Source organism: Rhinolophus sinicus, linkage group LG01, assembly GCF_036562045.2.
Source record: "Rhinolophus sinicus isolate RSC01 linkage group LG01, ASM3656204v1, whole genome shotgun sequence".
NCBI classification, from domain to species: domain Eukaryota; kingdom Metazoa; phylum Chordata; class Mammalia; order Chiroptera; family Rhinolophidae; genus Rhinolophus; species Rhinolophus sinicus.
The window spans coordinates 117,447,651-117,471,803 of NC_133751.1; the positions used below are offsets into that span (position 1 = coordinate 117,447,651).

Below are 24,153 nucleotides of genomic sequence, written 5' to 3' on the forward strand. Positions count from 1 at the left end.
TTCCCCCATTTCTATGTCTCGGGAAGTGGGTGGGGATGAGAAAGGCTGTCTAAGGAACGCCCTCCTCTGGGTAATTAGTGGTCTTTGGCGAGATTGGTGACGTGCTCGTGAAGGAGCTGGAGAGACGTAGGCATTGGCCGCTGAGAATCCAGAGGCGGGAAGGGCTGTGGACCAGGTGAGGCGGGAAGGCCTGTTGGAGGATCAGGCCCTGGGCTTGGAGGACGGAGGACGGCGACTCTTAGGAGACTCGGGCACTGGAAGAGCTGTAAGCCCCGCTGGCTGGCTGGCTTTGCTGGGAGAGAGGAACGCGTAGGTCGGCTTGAAGGCGTAGTAGGGAGAATTTTGAGAGCCCAGGTGGGAAACTTCGATCTTTGTTTAATACCTTGGGCAACGGTCAGTGTTTTGGTGCCTGATCTCCTGTTGATGAGCTGCAGTTGGATGGGAGAGGTTGCAGATTTGGGGGTCTTTGGCTGGATTTGACACACAGTGTGTTTTCTTTGGGCTCCTCAGCCGTTTAACATTTATTCAATTAAATTGTCAGTGTTTAAAATATGGACGTCTGGCCACACTGGCCTTCATTCCTGCCTGGTGTCAAGTAGCCAGAGCTTTAAGATGTGCCCAGGTTTCCATGCTCCCCTCACACACTGGCCTCGTTTCTACCCGCTTGAGTTTGCAAGACTTGGTCTCAGCTGCACTGTCTGACACGGTAGCCATGTAACATTCAGGTCTAATTCAATAACATTCGGTAAACTTTCAAGTGTGTTTCCTCTTCACACTGGCCGCCTTTCAGCTGCTCGGTAGCTGCACGTGGCTGGTGACTGCTGTACAGGGCGCAGGTGTGCAGCTGGGCTGTCGTCGCTGGAAGCTGAGTGGACGGTCTAGGTCTTTTTTTGGTTTTGTTTTTTTCTGTTTTAGGAGAGGCCTGAACATCCTCTTTAAATATTTTTTTTTTTTTTCAATTACAATTGACATACAGTGTTATGTTAGTTTCAGGTGTATTGCATAGTGATTGGGTATTGATATAACTTATGAAGTGATCACCCCAATTGGTCCAGTACCCATCTGACACCACACATAGTTATTACAACGTTATTGACTATATTCCTTGTGCTGTGCTTTACATCCCTGTGACTGTTTTTATAACTGGCAATTTGTATTTCTTAATCCCTTTCACCTTTTTCACCCATCACCCCAAACCCCCTTTCATCTGGCAGCCCTCAAAATGTTCTCTGTATCCATGAGTTTGTCTCTGTTTTGTGTGTTCATTTTATTCTTTAGATTGCATATATAAGGGAAATCATATGGTATTTGCTTTTCCCGTCTGACATGTTTCACTTAGCCTGATACGGTCTGTGTCCACTCTTGTTGTTGCAGATGGCAAGATTCCATTCTTTATTATAGCTGAGTAATATTCCATTGTATCCATGGACCACCTCTTTATGCATTCATCTGTTGACGGACTCTTAGGTTGCTTGGTCTAGATCTTTAAACAAAGGTTCCTGACTGCCTGTCATTGTCTCATTGTATCCAGACCTTGTCTCCTGCCTGATTGCCTATTGCTGCTCCTGTGTGAAGTGAAGTGGTTTGATGGTGTGCTGATCCTAAGTTCTTTTCACAGTAATGTCCTTGAAAATGGCCAACAATAGGTAACAAGCCAGTGACTTAGCCCCATTCATCTAAGATTAATTACTTACAGTTTCACAGACTTTTGTCACTCATAAACTGTCTCTGGAGAGCATTCCAGAAGACGAGCATCCCGGGACTCCTTTAGTGCCTACTTTGAAGGACAGGTTTGGGTGACTGTTGTTTCAGAGCCTGCCTCTCGGGCTCTGCTTCCAGGAGCTACCCCATCGGTGACCCCGCAGTGGCTTCCCACTGCAGGCAGACTGGGTCTACATCCTCCTTGGGCTGAGTCTGCTTGAGTAGTTCTCCCCACCTGTGAATATGCAAAGCGACTGTGTCACACGTTTTTGGGTATTTCTGTTGTGCTCTTATTTTTAGAGTTGAAAGTGAGTGCAGTGTAGAGTGCTAATTAATTTCCTCATATTTAATAAGGTTGCAATTTAGTCTTTTAAAATAACCAAGAAATGTATAGAAGTCAGCAGCAAGTAGCCCCATAGGGCACCTAGTACAATATGTTAAAAATAGTGCTAATGAAGTGCACAGTGTGTATTTTTTTGACCCAGCAGTTGTCCTTTTCAGAGTGTGTCTCAAGGAGATAACAGCACACGTGTGGAAGTGTATACCCTCATGGTATTGTTTAAAATAATGAAAAAGTCTAACCACACCTGAATGTCTGTAGCGGTTTGGAGCGCTGGTTCAGTAATTATACATAGATATAGTCGGATATCATGCAGTAGGCACTGGAAATGGGGTTTAGATCTGTATTTACTGATTTGGGAAGATTTTCATGGCATATTGAGCAAAAAAACGATATGCATCTATAACTGTGTGTATGTGTATATATATATGGTCTATACACACAGAATCTCTATACAGTGCATATATATATATATATATATATATATATATATATGACCTATTTATGCAAAATGGAGATGCACAGTGTATGTGCAGAGGTGTCTTGGGATAGTCATTAAAATATTAACTGGATTATTGTTGAGTGGTGGGATTTTGGGGCGACCTTAGTTTGGGTTTATACCCACTTTAATTGTTCCTCTCTCCCCTCAATGAGCCATGCTTTTACTTTAAGTGGCGCTCTCATAAAGAAGGGAACAGGCCCCCTTACTGAGCGCCTCTATATTCCAGCATTGTGTTAAAACTCTTAACCCACATGTGTATTCCCGAAGGTAAGTATTGTTGTTCAGGTTGGACCGGCGGAGCGCTTGAAGCTCGGAGACCGGGCAGCGCTGCTGGCCCGCAGGGGGGAGCTGGAGCCCCAGCCACAACTGCCGTCACCCAGCCGGGTGCCCTGTCCTGTCCTCAGCATTATGGGAGCACCAAGGAAGCTTGGTGATGCCGCGGACTTTTGAGGTTTTCTCATATTGGCGGAGAAGTACTCTGATTGCTCAAGGTCTTAAACTAGCTAGACAGATGAAATGGACTGTAAACATGGGGGTTTGATTGCTGTGTTTTTGCTGGACTGCGAGTGGCCTAGGCTTAGGAGGCGAGGCTTTGTTTTCATTTTGATCACTATCTGAACTTCTTGACCTGGGTGTCTCTTTTACCTCATTGGTCTTTATTTTCCTCATTTGCAAAATAAGGATAATATAGTCTACATTTCAGGTTGTTGTGAAATTACTCAGATTCACCGAAAAGTGCCTTAAAAACAATAAAGTACAATTTGAGTGTGAAATAATTATTTTTACTCTTGTTGACCTAAGAAACCTCCAAATCTGTAGAGAATTTTTGTAAGAGTTTATTTGAGCCAAACTGCCAACATATGCCAGGGAGCAAGATCTCAAATGCTTCGGTAAATAACAGTTTGCAGTTTCTTTTATGCATTTGGAATTAAGGAGGGAACATGAGGAAGATTACATGGAGGTGGGAGAAAGCAAGGTGGGGACGGATCACAGGACAGTTAACAAGATTGTGTGCTCTCTGGAGGGCGGTTACAGCTTATTTCAAAGGTGTGTTCACCTAGATGCACAAGAACAATGGACAGGGCTTGCTTAAGGCAAAGGTAAGCCTTTTACTAAAGTTATGTATATGCCAGGGGTGTGACTACCCATCATGACCTTCCCAGTTAGGAATTTATGATCAGATCACCCTGTGAGGTTACTTTCCATAGAAACCCCTCTATCCAGTCCACTCTTCCAAAGCTTAAGAAATGACCTGTTGTTCCTATCGAGCTTTTACCTAATGGACTTTTTTTGGGGGAAAGGATTTTAGTATTTCTTTGATCAGTGAGCTGAGTCATTCTCTTGAAAGAGAACTGCAATAGGTTCCATTTTGGTGCTTTTACGAGTGGTCTGGAAAGTAAATAAGGCAACAGGGTCTGTCACAGGCTTACACTGGTCCAGGATCACTCCCACTTATTTAGTTTTCAAATGTAAAAAAAAATAAATTGTGAACTATGTCTAGAAAGTGCGTAACACTCAAAGGCACAGTTGAATGAAGCTCACACTGTTCCCTGGCCTAGAACGTTTCTGGCCCTCCTCAGAGGACCCACTGGCCTGACGTGTGGTAATCACGTTCTTGCTTTTCTTTTTACTTGAATCATCCAAATATGCACCTTATTGCTTATGTTACGCTTTATGTTCGCTTGTTTTTGAACATACAGATGTGTGTGTACTTTGTGTCTGGCCTTTTCATTAGTTATTGTGAGGTTTATCTGTAGTGTTGAGTGTGGCTTTGATTCATTTATTTTCATTTTCTGTTGTATTCCTTGAATTTTTTTTGTGTTTGTATATGGACTTTGTCTTAGTCTTGCTAAATTTGTGTATTAATTTTATAATACATCTACAGATCTTCCAGATTTTCTGTTTATATTTTCCACTAATAATGATGCTTGTTTCTTCTTTGCGAATTTTAACATTTATTTATTTTTTCTTGCCATAAAGGTATTAGCTAGGACCATGTTGAAAAGAAACTGTAGAATGGATGTTTTTGTCTTGTTCCCCATCTCAAATGAAAGCTTTCAGCATTTCTTCATTGAGTATTATTCTTGGTTTGATAATTTAGGTTGTTTCTACCTTTTGGCCGTTGTGAATAATGCTACTAGGAACTTGGGTGTGCAAATATCTGTTGGAATCCTGGCTTTCACTTCTTTTGGGTAGATACCCAGAAGTGGAGTTGCTGGATCATATATACTAATTATGTATTTAATTTTTTGAGGAAGCACCATACTGTTAACCACAGCTACTGCGCTATTTTACATTCCTACTTCTGTGCACAGGAGCTCTGATTTCTCCGCATCCTCACCAACACTCGTTATTGTCTGTTTTCTTTCTTCTTATAATAATTCTCCAAATAGATTTGAGCTATTGCTTACCCACTGTGGCTGATCTTTCGTTTTCGAACTCCATTTATACTCAGGCTTGTTCTCTCTCTGCTCTTTGTCTCTTACCTCCTGTTTTCAATGTTCCATCCTTTTGCCTCTCTGTGCTTCATTCTGGTTTTTTCTGCAGACTGAGTTTCCTGTTTAATTCTCTCTTCTTCTATGTTCAGTGTGCTTTTAAGCCCATCCTGTGAGGCCATCCCTTAATTTTGGATACTGTGTTATTTGGTTCTTTTAGAAATGTATAGCTTTGCGCAGTGGCAGTATCGTAGCCAATGAGGTTTATCCGAGGCGCGATTATTGCTAATTAAAAATGTATGTCACTTTTCAAGTTGTCATTTCTCTTCCTCAAATCTAGTCATGTGTTTTATCTTATTATACATAGTGAGAATTATTTTGACATCTTTTTCTAATCTCATATGCATAGTTCACGTGGGTCTTTATTTCTGCTAGTTTTTATTTATAGTTGTCCTATGTGCCTGGTTATCTTTGGTTGTATTTTGAACATTGTATTTGAAAATTGTTGATAAAAGTAAATTAAGGGCTAGACTAGACTCGGATGATAATGTTCTCTCCATCCAGAAATGATTTGTATTTTTATCCAACAGGGGTTTAGGGCCCAGTACCGTAAGCTCACTTCCATCTGACGTCAGGGATGGATATTTTTCTGGGCCATCCAGATTCTTGGAAACTGGTCTGTGGACCATCTGAGGCTGTTTTATTTCTAGTTCACTCTCCTCAAGTGTCGCCATTTGGATTTCTAGGCCTGGTTTAGGGGGTCATCTGGGTCACCAGTCTTCGAGGGCTTCAGAATCCAGCCTTTGTTCTCCTAGACCGAGTGATTAGCAAAGTAATTCCAGTGTCTTGGTTGCTCCTTCCCAGGGTATAGACGGCCCAGGGCAAAAGTGGACCATTTGTCTCTCTGGCTGGTCTCTCTGAATTTTAGTTTTCTTATGTTTTGTGACCTGGCAATTCTTTTGTGCCTTCTTAGTTCTCAGATGCTTCCAAGCAGATGTTCTTTTATAGGACAGCATTTTTAGTTGTTTTCAGTGTGAGGGTTGGTCTGAGTTACTTAGTCAGCTATTATTTTTCCTCCTTTTAAAAATGTCTTTTTAAAGTTGTCGGCGGAACTGTGTTGGACCTTGAAAACTCATCAGTTCCAGAGGAATTCATTACTGGTCAATAAAATAGGGCTTTATTGAGCATTTACCATGTATCAGTATTGTACTACGTATTATGAAAATTTTGAGGGCCTATAAATAAGGCATAGTATTCCTTACATTCAGGGAGTTTAGCCGGGGAAACAAGCATAATCTCAGAAAATTAAGTAGAATATGGGCGGAGGGGCTACAGGGTAAAGCCGAGTTAATGGCTTAGTGAAGTAAAGGCAGTCAGTGCTGGGTGTGAGCCTGACCTCCTTCCTGCCTCTGCGCTCCCTCCCTCCCAGGCCATCTTCCCCGTGGTGGCCACAGTGCCTCCAGCTCCCCACTGTCTTCAAGACTTGTCTGAGGGCCTTCAGGAGCTGCCTCCCTATGATGTCCCAGCCCCCTCTGCTCCAGCGCTCTCCGTCCCCACAGCTGTCTCACCCCTCCCACCTTTGCATGTGGTCTTCCTTCTGCTTGGAGGTCTCTGCCTTTGGTGTGTGACTGTGAGGTGAGGTTTTCAAAACTGCATCATGCAGTGTCATCCTTTCTGGGAAGTCGCCACTGCCAGCCCAGCCCGTGGGCCTCAAAAATCAGAGGCTTCCTGGGACTACGGATGTGTGCATGTTTATTGCCCCTGGTAATGCAGTGACAGTGATCTGGTGATAGCAAGCTTGCGTGTGTGTGTGTGTGTGTGTGTGTAGTCTAGCCCTTGCCATGGAATAAGCAGTTTCAAGCACTTCACATGCACATGACAACTTAGGAGGTAGTTGTTACTGCTTTCCCCGTTTTACAGGTGAGGAAACTGAGGCACAGAGAGGCCGCACAGCTAATAATTAGAGTGGTCTTCTGGGCAATGACTTCATTTAGCCCCTTCCTTGCTAGAGAAATGGAAACATAAGAGAAGGGCTGGAGCTGTGAAGATAAACATTCACGGGGGACGATTCCCTTCCCTGCCCACTGGGAGTGTGACTAAGTCCGAATCCCTCAGCTTCCTTCCAGAGTCCACCTGTTCATTCTGCTGTGAGGCCGCCTGGGACTGTATTCTGTCCTCTGGAGCCTAGTCTTCTGAGCCAGTCTCTGGACTCCTCAGTCTACTGGGCAAGACTGTGATATTTTAACCGCCCAGGTCTGTTCTGGTCAGACGTACCAAGTAAACCTCCATCCATCCTGGAAAACCTTAAAAAGTCTGTGTTCCCCCAAATTCCACAGGTAGGTTAACTGACATGGACTCTCATGTCTGAAAATATAATTGTCCTCTTACACCACAGTCTTGAATGAATTATGAAGGGATATGGTGAGAACTGAAGGCAGCATTATTACTATTTTTGTAATGAATAATACTCCCACCCCAACAGTAATGTAACCATCTGCTGTTAGGGTTTCATCAGGAGAAGCCAAGTCCAATGAATTGGTAGGCTGCTCTTTTTTAAAAAACAAATTTTAAATTTTAGAACAGTTTTGGATTTACAGAAAAATTGCGAATATAATACTCCATGGACCCCACCGCCAGTCTCCCTATTATTGACTTATAACATGAGCATGGTGTATTTGTTACAATAAATGAGCCAATATTGATACAGGTTTATTAACTAAGTCTGTGTAGGCTGCCTGCCTTTCAGCTGTTCCAGAATCACATCCAGGACACCACATTACATTTAATTGTCCTGTCTCCCTAGTCTTCTTGGCTGTGACAATTGCCGACTTCCCTTGGTTTTGCGAGCTTTGCCGGTTTTAAGGAGTACTGTCAGGCATTTTGTGGGATGCCCCTCTACTGGAATTGCATGGTTTTCTTATGATTAGACCGGACTTACCAGTTTTGAGGCGGATGATCCCAGGTGGAAAGTGCTATTTTAATCGCATCATATCCAGCATCTGTACTATCAACATGATTTATGACTGTTGATGTTGACTTTGATCATCTGGCTGAGGTCACATTTGTGACTGTAAAGTTGAGGGACTCCCCTCTACTTCCATACTGTACATTTGGATGGAAGTAAAAATGTGATACCTAATCCTCTTTAGCTCATGAGTAAAGTCATTATTTTAAAATGTTTTATACCATTCCATATTAAAAAAAACTGTCCACAAACCAATATTCTCTTTATAAAAACATTTAAAGTTAGTTCCTTTAGTATCCTCAAGTCACCAATCCCTTGCGAGGACAGTTAATGTATTGTGCTGTTATTGGGCAAATTTTAGATTTCTTCAGTTGTGAAGCAGATTCAAAGCTGAATGGAAAAGCCTCCAGGTTTTACTTTTGGTACTAGCTACAAAATGTAGGGTCATTAGGCAGATGCAGGGAATCATAATTATCATTGCCTGATGTAACGTTAGGATAATTATTGGTACCTGAGTCTTGTTTATTTGTTCTGTATGAGCACTGGACTGTGCTCCAGCTCTACTTTTGAACGAAGTTTAATATAACCAGGTTGCACAATGGAGAACTACTTTATACTGAAGAAGGGTTGTAGGGCCATCATTTTAGTGATGGCTAATGGATCTTAAGTCTAATAGATCATAGTGAAGTACAAAGATGTATTTGTAGAATTATTTGAATATTCTGAGGAGTACAGGTACCCTCAAACCAGATATACAGCCCTAAGTACAGGTATACTCAAACCCGGTGTGAGTATAGAGAAGTACAACTAAGAGATAAATTTGAGATGTCCAGTCAAGAAAGACTAAGTAGAAACAGTTAATGAAAGACAAAAAGTTAAGGTTTTATTAACGTTGTGCTTTGTGCACCACCTGGCGGCATGATACAGAATTACACGCTAAAATTGTCGGAAACGCATTTGTCTCAAACTATCTTTTTTAAAACTCAAAAGTCGTGGAAAAAGGGGTTTTTGTTTTTTCCAAAAATTGCACCAAGATAAAGCAGAGCTCTAACTGATGCGAGCGTGTTGTTTAGGCGTTAGCAGTACTGTCCTCACTTGTCGTTCATTGGACAGTAGCGCAACCCCAAGAAAAGGATGGTTGGTAAGCTTTGTGCATGCGCTGCACGGAGGAAGTGCCAATACCAGGTTAGGTTGTGGTGACTAATTTGCAAGTCCGGGCCTAGTCGCGGAGTAGTTAGTGTACCCATGCCGACCACAGCTCCCGAAGCAAACCAGCAACGAGGTCCTTGTTTTCTGAGGCTTCTGAGGGCGTGAGAGGCCTGTCGGTTTTACCCAGAAGGCCACGCGCTGTGCGAGACAATTTGCATATGCGCTCCTCCTCGGGGCAGAGTCAACGGGGGGCGGGGCCGCGGTGTGTGTGTGTGTGTGTTGTGTTGTGTTGTGTTGTGTTGTGTTTTTCCCCCTGGGTTTTTTTTTTTTTTTTTTTTTCCCTTTTCTTTCCGAGGCTGGCGCGCCAGGGATGTGTGGCCAGGCAGTGGCTGCATTTTATTTCGTTCCTCATCGCTGACCATTTCCTAAAACTGGAAACGGCTCTTTCTGTACAGGAGCAGCCCTCCTCTTGATAACCAGTTTAATCTTGCCAGTCGGCATATGCTCTCTGGGCTCTGGGATGACACCTTAGGCAGAAATGTGGGGGCGACAGCCCTGGGCTCCAGGCCGGCTGCTAATGGGGACCCGGTGTTTCCCATTGCAGGTGGTTCTTCTGGGCATGGACATCCTGTCCGCGCTGGTCACCCGGCTGCAGGATCGGTTCAAGGCGCAGATCGGCACAGGTGAGCTGTGGGTAAGAGGAGACTGGGCCCCAGACTCTCCACCCTCCAGACCCCACCCTTCCCTCAGTCTCCCCATATCCTCCAGTTAGCTGTACCCAATCCTGCCAGCCATCCCCTGGTCTGTTCCCGCCACTGCCCCCCCCCCCCCCCCCCATCTTCCCCTCTAGTCCTCTCAGCCTCCCTGCCAGCACCTCAGCCTCTTCCTTCAGTCTCCCCCTGCTGGAGCTGCACCACTGCCTTCCTTCCCCTCCGGGGCTCCCCCCAGATCCACTGGCCTCATGGCATCCCCCTCCACCCCTTCATACCTTTTTGCTGGCTTCTTCCTACCTTCATGTTCCAATAGGAAGTATTGCTGCTAGTTCTTTTATCATACAAATTAGCTATCACACTTTGTCCCCACCCTTGCCTTTTGAGAGGCATTGTTTCCTTCTTTGACAAGTCCTGCAAATCCCTTGCAGCTTTATTTTTTCCAGATGATTATTGTTGGTATTACTATTTTCTGTGAGCTCTGTGATCAGTGTGCTCCTTTAGAATAAGGTCAAGAACTCTTGCCATTCTGGCACTAACCGATTATCTACAAATAAAAATTCTCCTTTTGGAAATTTGACATTTTAATAGCATTCCATTTTCCTCCTAAATTAGCTGAATTGTTCAGGAATACCTCTTGTAAAAGAAAGATTCATATACTCTTAGAAGTAGCAAAGTAAGCTGCCCTTTGGTTTGGAAGTGCCCTTGGAGCACCGCCCAGTGGCCCACACTCAGGTGTGTGGAGAAGGGGCGGACAGCTGGACTCCGTCTGATATGCATGTGTGTATGTTATGTAAAATTAAAAACACATATAGTGTAGATGAAACAGAGATTGAGCCATAAGCGCCTGCTTCTTTTACCTCCAAACAAATATTCTGGAACACCCCCCCCACCCACACACAAACCTGTGTTTCCTTTTGTCCTTCCCGCCAAGGTCTGCCATTGACATCCGTTTTACTAATATTTCACCAGCATAAAAATAGGTTGGGAGCTGGCTGGCGGAGGGTGCGATAAGGAGGAAGACAAATAGTATGGCCATGCAAAAAGGATTTTGCAGACTCTCAAAGTGGCTCCCACATTTCCCATTTAACGAGGAAAGCAGGGATTGGTGGTTTTAGATGTTGGATGCACATCGTTTAGGCCAGGACTTTGCCTTCCCAGTTAATTGAAGTGTCCACATTTGATGAGCGCACACTCCCCAAATCAGTGTTCATTTGATCATTTTGCATTTTGATTTCCAGTGCTGCCAAGTTTAATAGACAGACTGGGAGATGCTAAAGACTCCGTCAGGGAGCAAGACCAGACTCTGCTGCTAAAGATCATGGATCAAGCTGCTACCCCCCAGGTAACGTGCTCCTGTAACACCAGTGGGTTACTCTATATGAAAAGACTTCATTTCTGCTAAGCTGGTGTATTTCAGATGAAAATTTTCATAGCATATAATCTGCACCCCCCTTGATATTTAAATACATAATAAATAGCAAAGGGTTACTTGAATAAATAAGACTTAACGTGGGTATGGAGTGCATAGTTTAATACATTAGACTCCTGAGCTCATTTATGTCACTGATTCTCTGTTTCTCTGAAAAGAACAGCTGTGGTGTCTGGGGAGCCAGGAGGCCTGGCTGGAGCCTTCGTCCCTGTGTGCTAGTGACCTGGTCTGCTGGGGCAGATGGACAGAGGGACACCGCCCTGCCTTCCAGGGCCACACTGTCCATTGTCAGGGGAGTGGGGGTGTTATCAGAAACAGCCTCCCAGGGAACGGAAAACCTGGACTAGCATGAAAAGATGAGCAGGTGTTTGACTTATGGAGAGAGTGGGGACAGCAGTTCCGGGCTGGGAGAGCAGTAGGAGTGTGTGATCTTTGGCAAGTCACCCAACCTCTTCTGGCCTCACTGTCCTCACCCAAAAATGGGGACAGCAATATCTCCTTTCAGGGTCATTGGGAAAATTAAATGCAATTATAGAAAGGAACGTATTTTGAAAAAAAATTGAACTTAACATACAAATAGAAGTCACCCCTTTTCAGTATGTGCCTGAGATGACTGAATGGGCTGGTGGCGCCTGGGACTGATTTGATACCACCTATTGAGAAGTCCCTCTTCTGTTGGCCCCGTATTAATAAACAAAAGGCTACAGAAGTCGCCTCCTCTTCTCTTTTCACCTGTCCTTTGCTGTCTGCAGTACGTGTGGGACCGGATGCTGGGAGGCTTCAAGCATAAGAATTTCCGGACTCGGGAAGGCACGTGTGTCTGCCTCATTGCCACACTCAATGCGTAAGTCTGGGCAGGGCCTGAGGGTTTCCTTGGCTGAGCTTTTTTCTTTTTACCTTGTATTTTGAAATAACCATAGATTTCAGGAAGCTGCAGAGAAATGTATTGGGAGGTGCCGTGCCACTACCCGCCCCCCTCCTGCCCTCCCTCACTGTTAGCATCCTGCATAGTTGCAGTGTAATGACAATGCCAGGAGATGGGTATCGATACAATCCACAGAGCTTATTCAGATTCCTCCAGTTACACACGTGTGTGTGCAGTCCTGTCCCATGTGTAGCTCCCTGTAATACCGTGGTCAAGGTACAGACCTGGGCATCACCCTGGGCTCCCTCACGCTGCCCCTTTATAGCCAGTCCCTAACCTCTGGCAGCCCTAATCTGTCCTGCCTCTACGATTTTGTTATTTCAAGAATGTTACATAAATGGAATCATACAGAATGTAACCCTTTGAGATTGGGTTTTTTCACCAGACATATTATACTTCCCTTGAGGTTGCGGCTATGTTGTTGCCTAAACAGTAGTTCATTTCTTCTTATCGCTGATGGGAATTCCATGGTATAAACATATCACAGTTTGTTTAAGCATTCACCTGTTGAAGGACATTGAATAACATCCAGTTTTTGGCTATTATAAATAAAGCTGCTGTGAACACATGTATACATTTCTGTATCAACATCAGCTTTCATTTCTGTTGGGTCAGTGCTCAAGAGTGCAGTTGCTGTTCATTTGGTAAGTTCACGTTTAGTTTTAAAAGAAACTGCCAAACAATTTTCCATAGTTGTCTGTACCATTTTACATTCCCACCAGCAATGTGTGAATGATTCAGTTTCTTCATATCCCTGCTAGCATTGAATGCTATCACTGATTTTTATTTTAGCCATTTTGATATGTGTGTACTGATATCATTGTTGTTTTATTTCCTTAATGACCGTTGATGTTGAACGTTTTTCATGTGCTTATTTGTAGGCAAGGCTTTTTTCAAATTAAAATTACAAATCACTTTTTCTGATTATGAAAGTGATACTGTATATGTTAGAGAAAATTTAAAATAAAGAAGAAAATTATTACCTATAATTCTACCCCCTTCAGAGAATCACTATTAACTGTGGTGCATTTTATTCCAGGCTGTGAAGTTATATTATTTTAAGAAACAAATTGGGATTATGTTTATATCACCATGTAAATTTTTTCCTTCCTAATATGTTAGCCTTTTCAGTGCCATTAAATTTGCCCAGATGTGTCTAAGCTTTTAAACAATGTTTCTAGCCTTTGATGACAGTAGTTTCACTTCTAGGAATTTATCCTCAGGAAGCAGTCAGATGACGAGAGAAAGTTGTGTTCCCAAAGAATATTTGTGACAGCGTTCATGATGGTGAAAAGTTGTAAATGACGTAAATGTTCTCCAGCAGGTAGTGTGTAGATGGCATTGTCTGCAGCCATTTTATCAGTCTCTGCATTCAGCAGTTACTAACTGAATGTCAGTTATAGCAGAGAGCTGTGCACAGATGAGAATTAAGTGAGGACCTTTCAGGGACTTCCAGTTTAGTTGAGAATACCGACTTGGGCAGAACAGGAACCATTACATGACAAATATAATGCAGAGACAGCTGTATGTGAGGCAGGCAAGCCTAGGAAAGGCTGGCTGAGGCTGTGGCATGCCTTACAGGTTTGGGGCCAGATTGGGGCGAGCCGTGAGTGCCATGGAGAAGACACATCAGTGAGAAGCACTAATGGTTTTGAACGCTGTGTAAATGGGCTGCCACGGTACATTTATTATGGAACCAGACGTGAAAGGCATGGGGAAGAAGGGAAGTAGAGAGCCTGGGAGTGAGATGGTGAAGGTGGAGAGGAAGGGGTGAATGTGGGCAGGGTGGCTTCTTTCTTGTCTTTGTTCTCACCAACACTGAAACATTGCTTTTGTTTTTAGCTCTGGAGCGCATACTTTAACACTAAGCAAGATTGTGCCACATATATGTAATTTACTTGGAGATCCAAACAGCCAGGTGAGTGTATTTGATGAGAAAGAATAATAATTGGTAATAGACAATTAAGATGCATTTTGGTGTTCTGTGTATGCTTGATAGGTGGGTGGGACGTTATTCATCTTTATAGAACTCTGATTATTATTTAAGATAATTTGCATTAATGCTCATAGCATTTATAAGATATCATTGGTAAATGTACCCACTCTGCTGTCTACATGGGGCTGAGACCTCATTAGCCTGTGAAATGATGTCATCCAAGATAATATCACTGTGGGCACTATCTCTGAAGCCCAAAGAGGGTAGGCATGGGGAGAGTGATCAGTGCTCGTGGAAGTCAGTAATTGCCTCTGTGGAGGGGAGATTGATTGGAAAGGGCCGGAGGGAACTTTTCTGAGGCATTGAAAATGTTCTGTGTTTTGCTTTGGGTGGTGGTCATACTGGTGTACACACCTGTGGAAACTCCTTAAACCCTTAAGAACTGTGGATGTTATTTTATGTAAATTTTACCTAAATTTAAAAAAGAAAAAAAAATGAAAACAAAACACTACCTCCTTAGCTAAAGGGTAGGAGAGGAGGTGGTAATCCGTGACCAGGCCATTCATGAAGCTTTCCTTCCAAATCTGGGCTCCGGAAGTGCCAGTTCTCTCACTAGTTCATTTTTGTGTATCATGGAGTCATTTGTATTATGTTGGCTCAGACGGACGGATAAGAAAAACACTTCAGGAGATAAAGGGGCTGAAGACAGAGATAAGAATTTACCAAAGAAGTATATGTATGGGAAACAGGCATCTCATAAATCTTGACTGATGACTGTTAAAGTGCCCTCCAAAGTGGCTGTGTCATGCCCTGTCCTGCTTTCACCAGCTTCTAGATCCTTCTCCAAGGATACCTGCCATTGTTTGTCCTTCTTCTTTATCTTTGCCCTTAATCCCAGTTGCAGTCTCTCACCTTCTCTGGTGCTGTTTTTCTGCTTTTCTTTCTGTCCCAAACCTCTCCTGCTCACTGCCCATCGGTCTGTTTTCTTGGTCTCACTTGCTAGCACCTACTTTCTTCTTTCTCTTAGTCAACTGTCATTGGAGATCTATGATGTTGGAAATATAATTTCTGGATATTTTTATTTACCGAATCATACTTTATATTAAACATTAATTTAAAAATAAACTATTTTAAAAAGATTTTAAATAACAAAATGAATTATTTTGCCTCCTCCCTTTGGTTTTGTCTCTATTTTTGTTTATTGTGGGAAAAAAGTCCTTTATAGAGGTCCCACTCCGCGGACATCGCTGCTGTCACGTGGTGTCCTTTCGTGGAGCAGGAAACCCGGCCTGACTAGTTGAAGTTATTTGTCCCTAATTCATTTCCTTACTTTGGCTACACAGGTGATGGGCCTGTGGGAGACCGAGCATGGGGGGGTGAAATGAGGTGGTGCTCGGTGGGCAACTGTCAGCAATCGGTAGCAGGCAGACGCAGCCAGACGCAGCCAGAGCGCTCCAGCCTGAGTGCCCTGAAGATAATCCGTGCGCTCAGATCTGCCTCGGGAGTGTCCTGTGCGCGCGAGTGTACACATGCGCACACACACCAGCCAGCGTGTCCTAGAGCGCCTCCTGCCGGAGACTTGCCCACCCGCTTCCCTGGGACTGATGGGTTCATCACGCCTCCTGCGTGCACGTGTACATGTTGCTGGTGCTCTGCCTTTATTTTAGTGTTTTTATCAGTGTTTCCTGCTGGTCTCTGACCCTTGAGAGTCAGGACTGTAATTACTCCTCATTATTGTCCTAGGACTGCCTTCCAGCAGTTTTAGGATTCAGTAGACCCCACAGCTATGTGAGTGACTGTCCCTTCTTAGCTGGTTCCGGCTCAGACCAGAAAGGACACTTGTGTCGTGGCTGTGCTTGTCAGTGCACTCGGCGCCTGACACTGCACTCAGCCATCCGCTCAGTGTGGAGAGCTCGCCCCCGGCTCTTCAGGTGGCCGCTGCCGTCAGCTGTGACGCTCCTGCCGTAGAGCATGCGAGTCTGAGTGCAGAGTGACTCAGCTTGGGAAGCCCCTCAGAAGCTTCCCTGTGTGGCCCACAGATAGATGTATGTATGGAACGTGTGGTTAGGATGCTTTTGGCTACAAGTAATTGAAAGCCCAACTCAGAATTGCTAAGCAGTAGGGAAAATGCATCTGTCATCCGCATAGAGGAAGGGGCCTCCAGGGTTGTCAGCGGCACAGGATTTCCCCGAGACTTAGAGTCTGGACTATCTCAGCCCTGGGCTTTGTCCTCTGCAGCGCTCCTCAGGGCCTGGCACATGCTTGCTGCTTCCTGCCTCCCTCCCCTGTTCTCAGCTGTCCTCATGGACAGATTCGGGCTCACATAGAAGAGCGAAAATGACGTAGTGCACCTCTGTGTGTCACTGTCGAGCTGCAGCAACTCCAAGGCCAGTTTGGGTTCATCTGTTTCCCCTTCTCCATCCCATTATTTTGAAGCAAATCTTACACATCATTTCCTTTCATTCTTAAACTCTCTAAATGAGAAGGACTCTTTTTTCCCCTTCAAAATCATAACTTTAGTACTATTATCCCTCCTGTCCATCAAGAAAGAGTTATTTTCTCATATCAAATACTTAGTCTGTGTTCATTCTTTCCTAAGTGCCTCATGTTTTAGTTTCCTGCCTTTCTCTTTCCAAGAGTGAAGAAACATTTTCCCGAAGCCTTCCTGCAGCTTTCCTGTCATGTTTCAGTCTTGAGAATGACATCCCATGGCCCTGCATTAGCCAGTGGCTGGGAAGGGACTAGGGTCACGTGATGCCATCCACTTTGCCTCCTGAGCTGAGGACAGGTTTTTCCTTCCATGGGGTGGGGATCGCAGAACAAGGCCCGTGCTTGTGACAGGGAGGACGGGCCATGGCGGTAGCCAAGGCAGCTCGGGGGCTGAGACATTATACACAACAGGAAGTCCTTTTTCTCGATTAGGCGTTTGACACACGTCTTCAAAGCCTAAGGACATCTTTCAGTGTCTGAGGACAGTTGATCTCAGTGCTCTTTGCAGCTGGACCTGGACTGGGCTGTGTTGACAGCACCGAGTAGGGAGGAGGGAAGCCTGTGTCAGGGCGGGACTGACGCCTGGAAAAGTGGGGTGGGGTGGGGGGCTGTAGGCCCCAGTCTGCAGTGCGCATGAGGCCCGAGTCTAGGCACGTCTGGTGGCACCTATTCTTGGGGACAGGCTGGCTGTGGGGCTGTGCTGCTGTTTTCAGAGGATAGGGTAGGTTTGACTCCCTATCCATATACAAGTGCCCACCCTCCCCCTGGAGGTGAAGCCGTCCCTTGAGTTTTAGGCTTTGGAGGGAGCCCTTATTTTGCACCCACGGTGACTGCAGTGCGCTGAAGTGAGAAGGTTGTGGGACTGCATGCAGAGAGCGGCGGGGCAGCTCCCTACTCTGCCATTTGTCTGCGTGGGCCCCGGCGGTAGCCGGCCTCTCCAGCCTCCATGGCTTCCTCTGTCACAGTGGCCCTGAGAGGAACGTCACAGATGTGAAGACCTCAGATTTTATAAAACATTCAGGTCGAGCCTAGGAAGTCGCGCTTAACACGGGGCGTCCTTGTCTTTGACAGTCCTAATGGCCTGAAATGTTGGGATCCTTTTTGTGCTGAGCTCGAGGGCAGGCAGAGGCTGGGCCCTGTGTGGTTGGCGTGGACGCGCACACTACGTTGTCCTGCATCCTGCACTGAGCTGCTGGTACCGACACTCCCCTCTTAGTCGGAGGCGAGTACTTTGCAGTACCAAGAAAACCTGCTCTCCTGTGTTTCGTGACTCAAGGGGGGCTTAGACTCTCAAATGCTATCGGACTCTGTAGCTACCTAAGCCTGAGGAATGGTTATTTCAAGGTTAAAGATGTTGATTTAAAAGATGTAGATAGTACTAGTCCCACAGCCACTGTGTCCAGTGCTTTATGCACACAGCCTGTGGGTCCCAAACTGCTGGCCCGAAAGCTCATGTCAGACCACAGATTGGTGTGTCTGCAGAATGTCTTCATTTTACATTTGGAGAGTGGGTGATTTTACATGGGAGATTTGCATCTCTGACTTTCCTCAAAAGATTAGAAAATGTGGCAGAGCTGGACCTGTATTCCCTTGTGGCTGAGTGACAGTGGTGGCCTGTTTATCTGAACCTCCACATTTTCTCTTCTGTCTCTGCCAGCAGCATCCTGTGCCAGGGCCACTTATCACTGTACACCCACCCTGCTCCACCCACCTGTACACCCACCTGTACACCCACCCTGCTCCACTCACCACATTCCCTGCCTGAGTTGTGTAGACACTTCAGTTTAGCACAGTAGGCTGTCAAACACTTATTGAATGAATCCATTATTTCTTTTAGCCCTCAAGATGTCCTTCAACTTACAGAGGAGGAAATTGAGGCTAAAAAAGTTGAAGTATTTTGTCCAAGGTTACACAACAACTAAAACGGCCGAGCAGGTATTCAGGTCTCCTTGGACAGTAAGGCTAGTAGTTTTCCCACATCTCTCAAACCCCACATTGCCCAGACTTTCTCAGTCATGGCCAGGCTGTCGTTTGCTCTTTAAGGTAATCACCCAGTGTGATTGGCTGTGAGCGAATATCATCACTAGAAATTAAGCAAAGGTGATGCACTTATTACTGATATGCAGAACAATGGCATTAATTGCTTTTGTAATGTATGTATGTTTCCATATAAAAATGTTTTCTAACATCAGAAATTATTTATTTCCCAAAACAAATAGAGAATCTGTATTAGTCAGCTTGGGCTGCCATAATAAAATACCGTAGACTAGTGGTTAAACAAAAGAAAGTTACGTTCTGACGGTTCTGGAGGCTGGAAGTCTGGATGAGGGTGCCGGCAGGTCGGTCGGGTTCTGGTTCTGCTGAGGACTCGCTTCCTGCTGACAGACAGCTGCCCTCTGGCTGAGTGGTCACAGGCCCTCTTTGTGCGCGTGGGGAGAACGAAGTGAGCTCTGGTTCTTTTCCTATAAAGACACCGATTCTGTTGTCTCAGAGTCCCACTCTTACGACCTCATCTAACCTTAATTACCTTTGTATGGGCCCTGTCTCTGAATCCAGTCACACTGGAGGTTAGGGCTTCAACATATGAAGTGTAGGGGGACACAGTTCAGTCCACAGCATGAGGTTTTGGGTAAGAAGATAATACAGCTTAGGATTTGCCTGTTTCCACCATAAGGGGGAAAAATATAAGTAAACTTACCTGTCATATAATACAGTTAAATTAAAGGGTAGCCTGCAGTATTCAGATTGTAAATTACTGTTTGTGCCCCTACTTCTTTCCTGTCCTTTATTCTCTGTTACTTGGATTTCATTGCTTGAGTCCAAATCTAAAATCATGTTGTTCCCTTATCTTTGCCCACTGAATTAAATTCTCTCCTTCTCTACACCTTCAACAGGTTGGCCTTGGTTACATTGTTTATTAAAGAAAGTTTCCCCCCCCACCTTTTTATTTGCAAAATTTTAAACCTCTGTAAAAACTGAAAGAGTACTATAGAGAACACCCATATTGGCCAGTTAACATTTTGTCACATTTGTTTTATATCTCTATATATGTACACACACACACACACACACACACACACACACACACACACACACACAGACACACAGAAATACGCTTTTGTCCCTGAACCATTTGAAAGTATCTTACAGATGATATTTTTACTCCTAAATGCTTCAGTATGTATCTCCTAATAAGGATATTTTCTTAACATAACCACAAGTCATTTTCACATTCAAGAAATTTAACATTGGTACAGTGATAATGTTTGATACACAATCCATATTCAAATTTCCCCAAATTTTTGTTTTTTAAAATCTGTTCTGTGTCTTGAACCTTATTTGTTGCTGCTTGCTTAGTTCGTATTGTGTTTGGCCAGGCTGCTTACTTGCTTCTCTTGACGCATATGTTTCTCAGGTCTGCTTCCACACCTTTGCACAGGCTATGCCTTGTTTGGAATCTGTCTCATTCCATCTTTTCCTGGTAAAATGTGGTTCATCTAAGCCCATTTTAAATGGTTCCTTCCTCTTCCATAAAATGGTTCTTGGTATCCTCTGGAGTGCTCGTTCCCTCCCCTAAACTGTACGAGCTCTTTGTACTCTTGTATGACGTTTATTACACCCTGCCCCGTGTTAAATGTAGAATTTATGGACTTCTTCCCATTTGCTTTTTAGAGCGATGAGGTGGGTTTTTTGTTGTTGTTGTTTTGTTTTGTTTTTTAAATGAGCTTGAATACAAGGCTCTGTGTAGCCTGTACCCCCCAATTTTTTGTTGCTCCCTAAGTGTTAGTTTGACCTAAATCCAGAATACTTTGCATGGTGTTTTATTTTCAGTACAGTTCATTTATTTGTAGTGTTTTCTAATTTGGAAAGATGCCCTGAAAATTCTAGAGTCCTGACAACATCGTAAGGAATGAAAAATAACTAAGGGATATGGACTTGAACATGTGTATAGCAATGGGACCTAAGCTTTTTCTGCTCTTTGGAATTGTACCCGTAGAGTCAGAACTGTTAATGTGGCTTTATGGAGTCCAGCATCCAGAAGGCATTGTATTCACAGTTGTGTTGGTAAATTGGTGATAAACTTGGGGTGGTGTATAGCCTGTTGTGACCCAGCAGGAAGTCCTGTGGAATGACACAGAGCAGCTGTAAGATCTCTTCTTTTACATCCAGGTCCGAGATGCAGCAATAAACAGCTTAGTGGAGATTTACAGACATGTAGGAGAACGTGTGAGGGCAGATCTCAGTAAAAAAGGATTGCCACAGTCCCGGTGAGTTCAGACATTTTTCCTTTCTTCTCCTTTTTCCACCCTCTTCTTTTTCATTTAACATTTTGGTTTGTACTACTTATTTTGTTGGGGTAATTTTATTCAAAGAATATATGGTTAGTGGAGTGGTGGCTGGATATCTTTCCAGATCATACAGTCGTATGTCCGGGGTCCCCTCCCATTCCACTTCCTCAGAAGTGAGCCTCTCTCACCCACACACCTCGCCAGGGCTCATTCCATGTGCTGATTTTAGAAGCATATTTAAAACCAATTGGTGTTGAAAAATTCAACATTCTTTTGCTTCATATGGTTCTATATCTTGCATACACATAGCACCTAGTATGCTATGAATATATTTGTTTAGAATATATTTGTTTAGAATATATTTGTTTGCATGAATGAAGCCTTTCTCAAATGAGTTTGAATAGAAATATATAAATAATAATTCTGGAAAACCTCTTTGAAATGGTACTTCTGTGTTTGGTAATGTCAGTCTCAGTGTGTAGAAGCCCACGCAAGGGGCGTCTCATCAGATCAGGACAGCGTGAGGACACAGATGTGTCTGTTGTAGGCAGAATCTAAAAAGTAATGAACAATCAGATGTCTATAGTTTGAGCCATGATGCAGAAACCTTACACCATGTGAATTCTAAAGCCTTTGCCCCACCCCATTCCTTTAAGGGGAGAAAGCAGTGAGAACACCCTGGGAAGTTAGACATGGATTGGACTCACAGAGCAGCATGTCAGAGCCTGTCGTCGTGGCCGTGGGAAAGCAGAGGCCCAGAGACATGAAGTGACTTGAGAGATGACACAGCGAGTCAGAGTCAGAGCTAAGACGGAAGCCCTGCTCTCTGACTCGCTCTTTAATTTTCTTTTCTTCGTTTTCCAAAAATGTTTACCGATCATCTAGATATGGGCTGGAACATTGAAATATGCAGGATTCATGTGTCTTGCTGCCCCTCAGTTGAATATGACAGAAGTGGGCCTCTGTCCTTAAGGTGGGGGTTCCTCGAGCAGCGGAGTGGAGAGCTACACGTGTTTGTGGCTGACGGTGATATCTGACCCCAGTGAGGCTGTCACCACGGCCCCTGTGCTGTGCACAAGATAACAAGGGGGAATTAAACTGCTTTTCATGTGTTTTACAGAAGGCAATCTCTGAGCATAGGATTTATTTTTTATTCTGTGTTTCATCAACCCCAGACTTCTGGTCTTTAGGAGAGAAACTTAAAGACAAAACTACCAAATACTCTTTTGGGAATATTGGAGGACCTGGGTGAACAGTGGGAGCAGGGGCTGGAAGGAGAGGGCTGGCTGATGATGACGTCACCACCATTGTTGGGAAAACAGGCCTTGAACAGTGAAATCCTTCTGCTCCCAGGACGGTCTCACCGTGCTGTGCAGCTCATGGCAGCCCTCGGATGAGAACGGGCCATCTTACACAGTGGGGTTCCTGTGTCATGTTTGGGTGTTGCCGTAGTGAGCGAATAGATGTGGGGAAATGACATGGGAAAACTGACATCTAGAGAGGTCAGTGCAGAAGAGAGTTAAATAGCAGGCCTGACGCTGCTGCTGTCTCGGAAAGCCTGCTTGCAACGTTTGGGAAGGTTCCCACCTTTCCCAGAGTAGCTGACAGTGGCTCACTGTGCCCCGCCATGCAGGTGCTGTGCTGCACACCTGCTTTCCTTCTGGTAAGTGCCAGGCAGTGGCTGTCTGCTGACCAGCCCCAGGAAAAACCCAGGCTCTGAGACTAATGAGTAGACGTTTCACACATTGTCACAACCTGTTGCTGGGGGATTAACTGCGTCCTGTGTGACTTCACCAGTGGGGACTTTAGGAAGCTCATGCCTGGTTCCTCTGGACTTCACACCGTTTTTCCCTTTGCTGATTGTTTGTGTGTCCTTTGACTCTAACAGTCATAGCTGCATGGCTTATGCTGAGTCTTGAGAGTCGTCCTAGACAATCGTTAAATGCAGGGGTGGTCTGGGGGACCCTCAGTCCAGAGGGTGATTTAGGTGCGGTCCCAAAGGCAGTTAGTGCCCGAGCGGGGCTAGGACCTTCTCTTCCAGGCTCCCAGTATGTGTTTCATGTGTTCTTTCCCCTACCGCTCTCCTTTTTAAAAATAATATTTAAAAAACTACAGAGGAGCTTGGGGCTTTGTGAATAGGACTGGGGTTTCTGTTACCTCATGCTACCTAAAATCCGAAGTTCTGAACCAAATGGAGAAGGGAGTCCCAGCAAAACGGACCCACAGGCTTCACAGCCATTGTTGTAAAACTCAGCATTCACATGCGTGGAGCACGAGGCTGAGGGGTCTTTCAAATCTGCTCTAGTGGAAGAAGCTGAAACTTCACTTTTCTTGGTGTTTGTTGGAAGGCGTTACCTGATGTAGCACTGTGAGAGTCAGAGGCTCTTGCCTTTATTTTGTCAGGAGACGTGATCATGTGGAACAACTTAAAGAATCCTACCATTGTTTGGGAAATGCAGTGTCTGCTCTTCGTGGCTCCACGTGACTGGCTGGAATGCTTGAATAGTTTAGACCTTTGTTACGTCATTATAGACATTTTTTTGTTATTATGTGAACATAGCAGATTTTTCAGCTTAGCAAACAAGATTTTCCATAGGATTTACAAAATACTGTAGAATTTGCTTAATGCTTTTTAAAACTTGGAGTTAGTCCTGGAATAAAAATGTCGACCTCTTGTTTTGAGTTTGTTCACTGAGTGAGCGCTGTATTTGATAAGAAGATCTCTAAGAAATAGATGAAAAATAATGCCTTAATATCAGCTAAATGACTTAAATAATGAGAGTAATCTCATTGGAGCAGCAGTTTTCTCTGTTCATTTCACAGTTGTGAAAAGAGACTTGTACATTCATCCGCTTCACTTTGGAGGAGCTGGAATTATGCGTATGATGTTGGTGAGGCATACTTGGCAACTAAATAAAATGTAGATAGACTTCCTGCAATCTCCCTCTGTGGTTTACTTTCATAGACGTGCTTTCAGCACGCTTTGACATTCACTGTTCTCCCATTGGATATTTCAGAAAATACTTTCATTCATTGTGGTATAATTTAGTTTTCAAAGCTATGGAGAAAAGACAGGTCACTGGTGTTAATTTTTTTTCTGATACCATCATTTGGGAACCAAGCTCCTGAAACAGCAGCTGCTTTAAACATGAAGATAATTTCATTTATAGATAGAGCTGATTGATGCGTGTCATCTGATACATTGTCACTATTTGGTAAACAGTTTTGTATCATTCTCATAATATTTGTTTTGCTATTTCAACCTATATAAAAATGCAT

The 24,153-nt window shown here is 44.2% G+C and overlaps 1 protein-coding gene and 2 non-coding genes across 34 annotated transcripts in view; 2 read left to right on the forward strand and 1 right to left on the reverse strand.

Annotated features, from left to right (window-relative positions):
- Positions 1 to 24,153, forward strand: part of CLASP1 (cytoplasmic linker associated protein 1) — a 247,672-nt gene that overhangs the window by 70,923 nt on the left and 152,596 nt on the right. For all 32 annotated transcript variants that reach the window (XM_074334995.1, XM_074335073.1, XM_074335009.1 and 29 more), the window contains exons 3-7: positions 9,697 to 9,775; positions 11,044 to 11,147; positions 11,987 to 12,078; positions 14,002 to 14,077; positions 20,756 to 20,853. In XM_074334995.1, coding sequence (XP_074191096.1) covers positions 9,697 to 9,775; positions 11,044 to 11,147; positions 11,987 to 12,078; positions 14,002 to 14,077; positions 20,756 to 20,853 — 449 coding nt within the window. The remainder of the gene's footprint in view (positions 1 to 9,696; positions 9,776 to 11,043; positions 11,148 to 11,986; positions 12,079 to 14,001; positions 14,078 to 20,755; positions 20,854 to 24,153) is intronic.
- Positions 5,207 to 5,346, forward strand: LOC141568149 (U4 spliceosomal RNA). Its single transcript, XR_012491178.1, has one exon. It is a non-coding gene; the product is annotated as a U4 spliceosomal RNA (small nuclear RNA).
- On the reverse strand, positions 8,957 to 9,082 carry LOC141568115 (U4atac minor spliceosomal RNA). The gene has a single exon (XR_012491136.1). It is a non-coding gene; the product is annotated as a U4atac minor spliceosomal RNA (small nuclear RNA).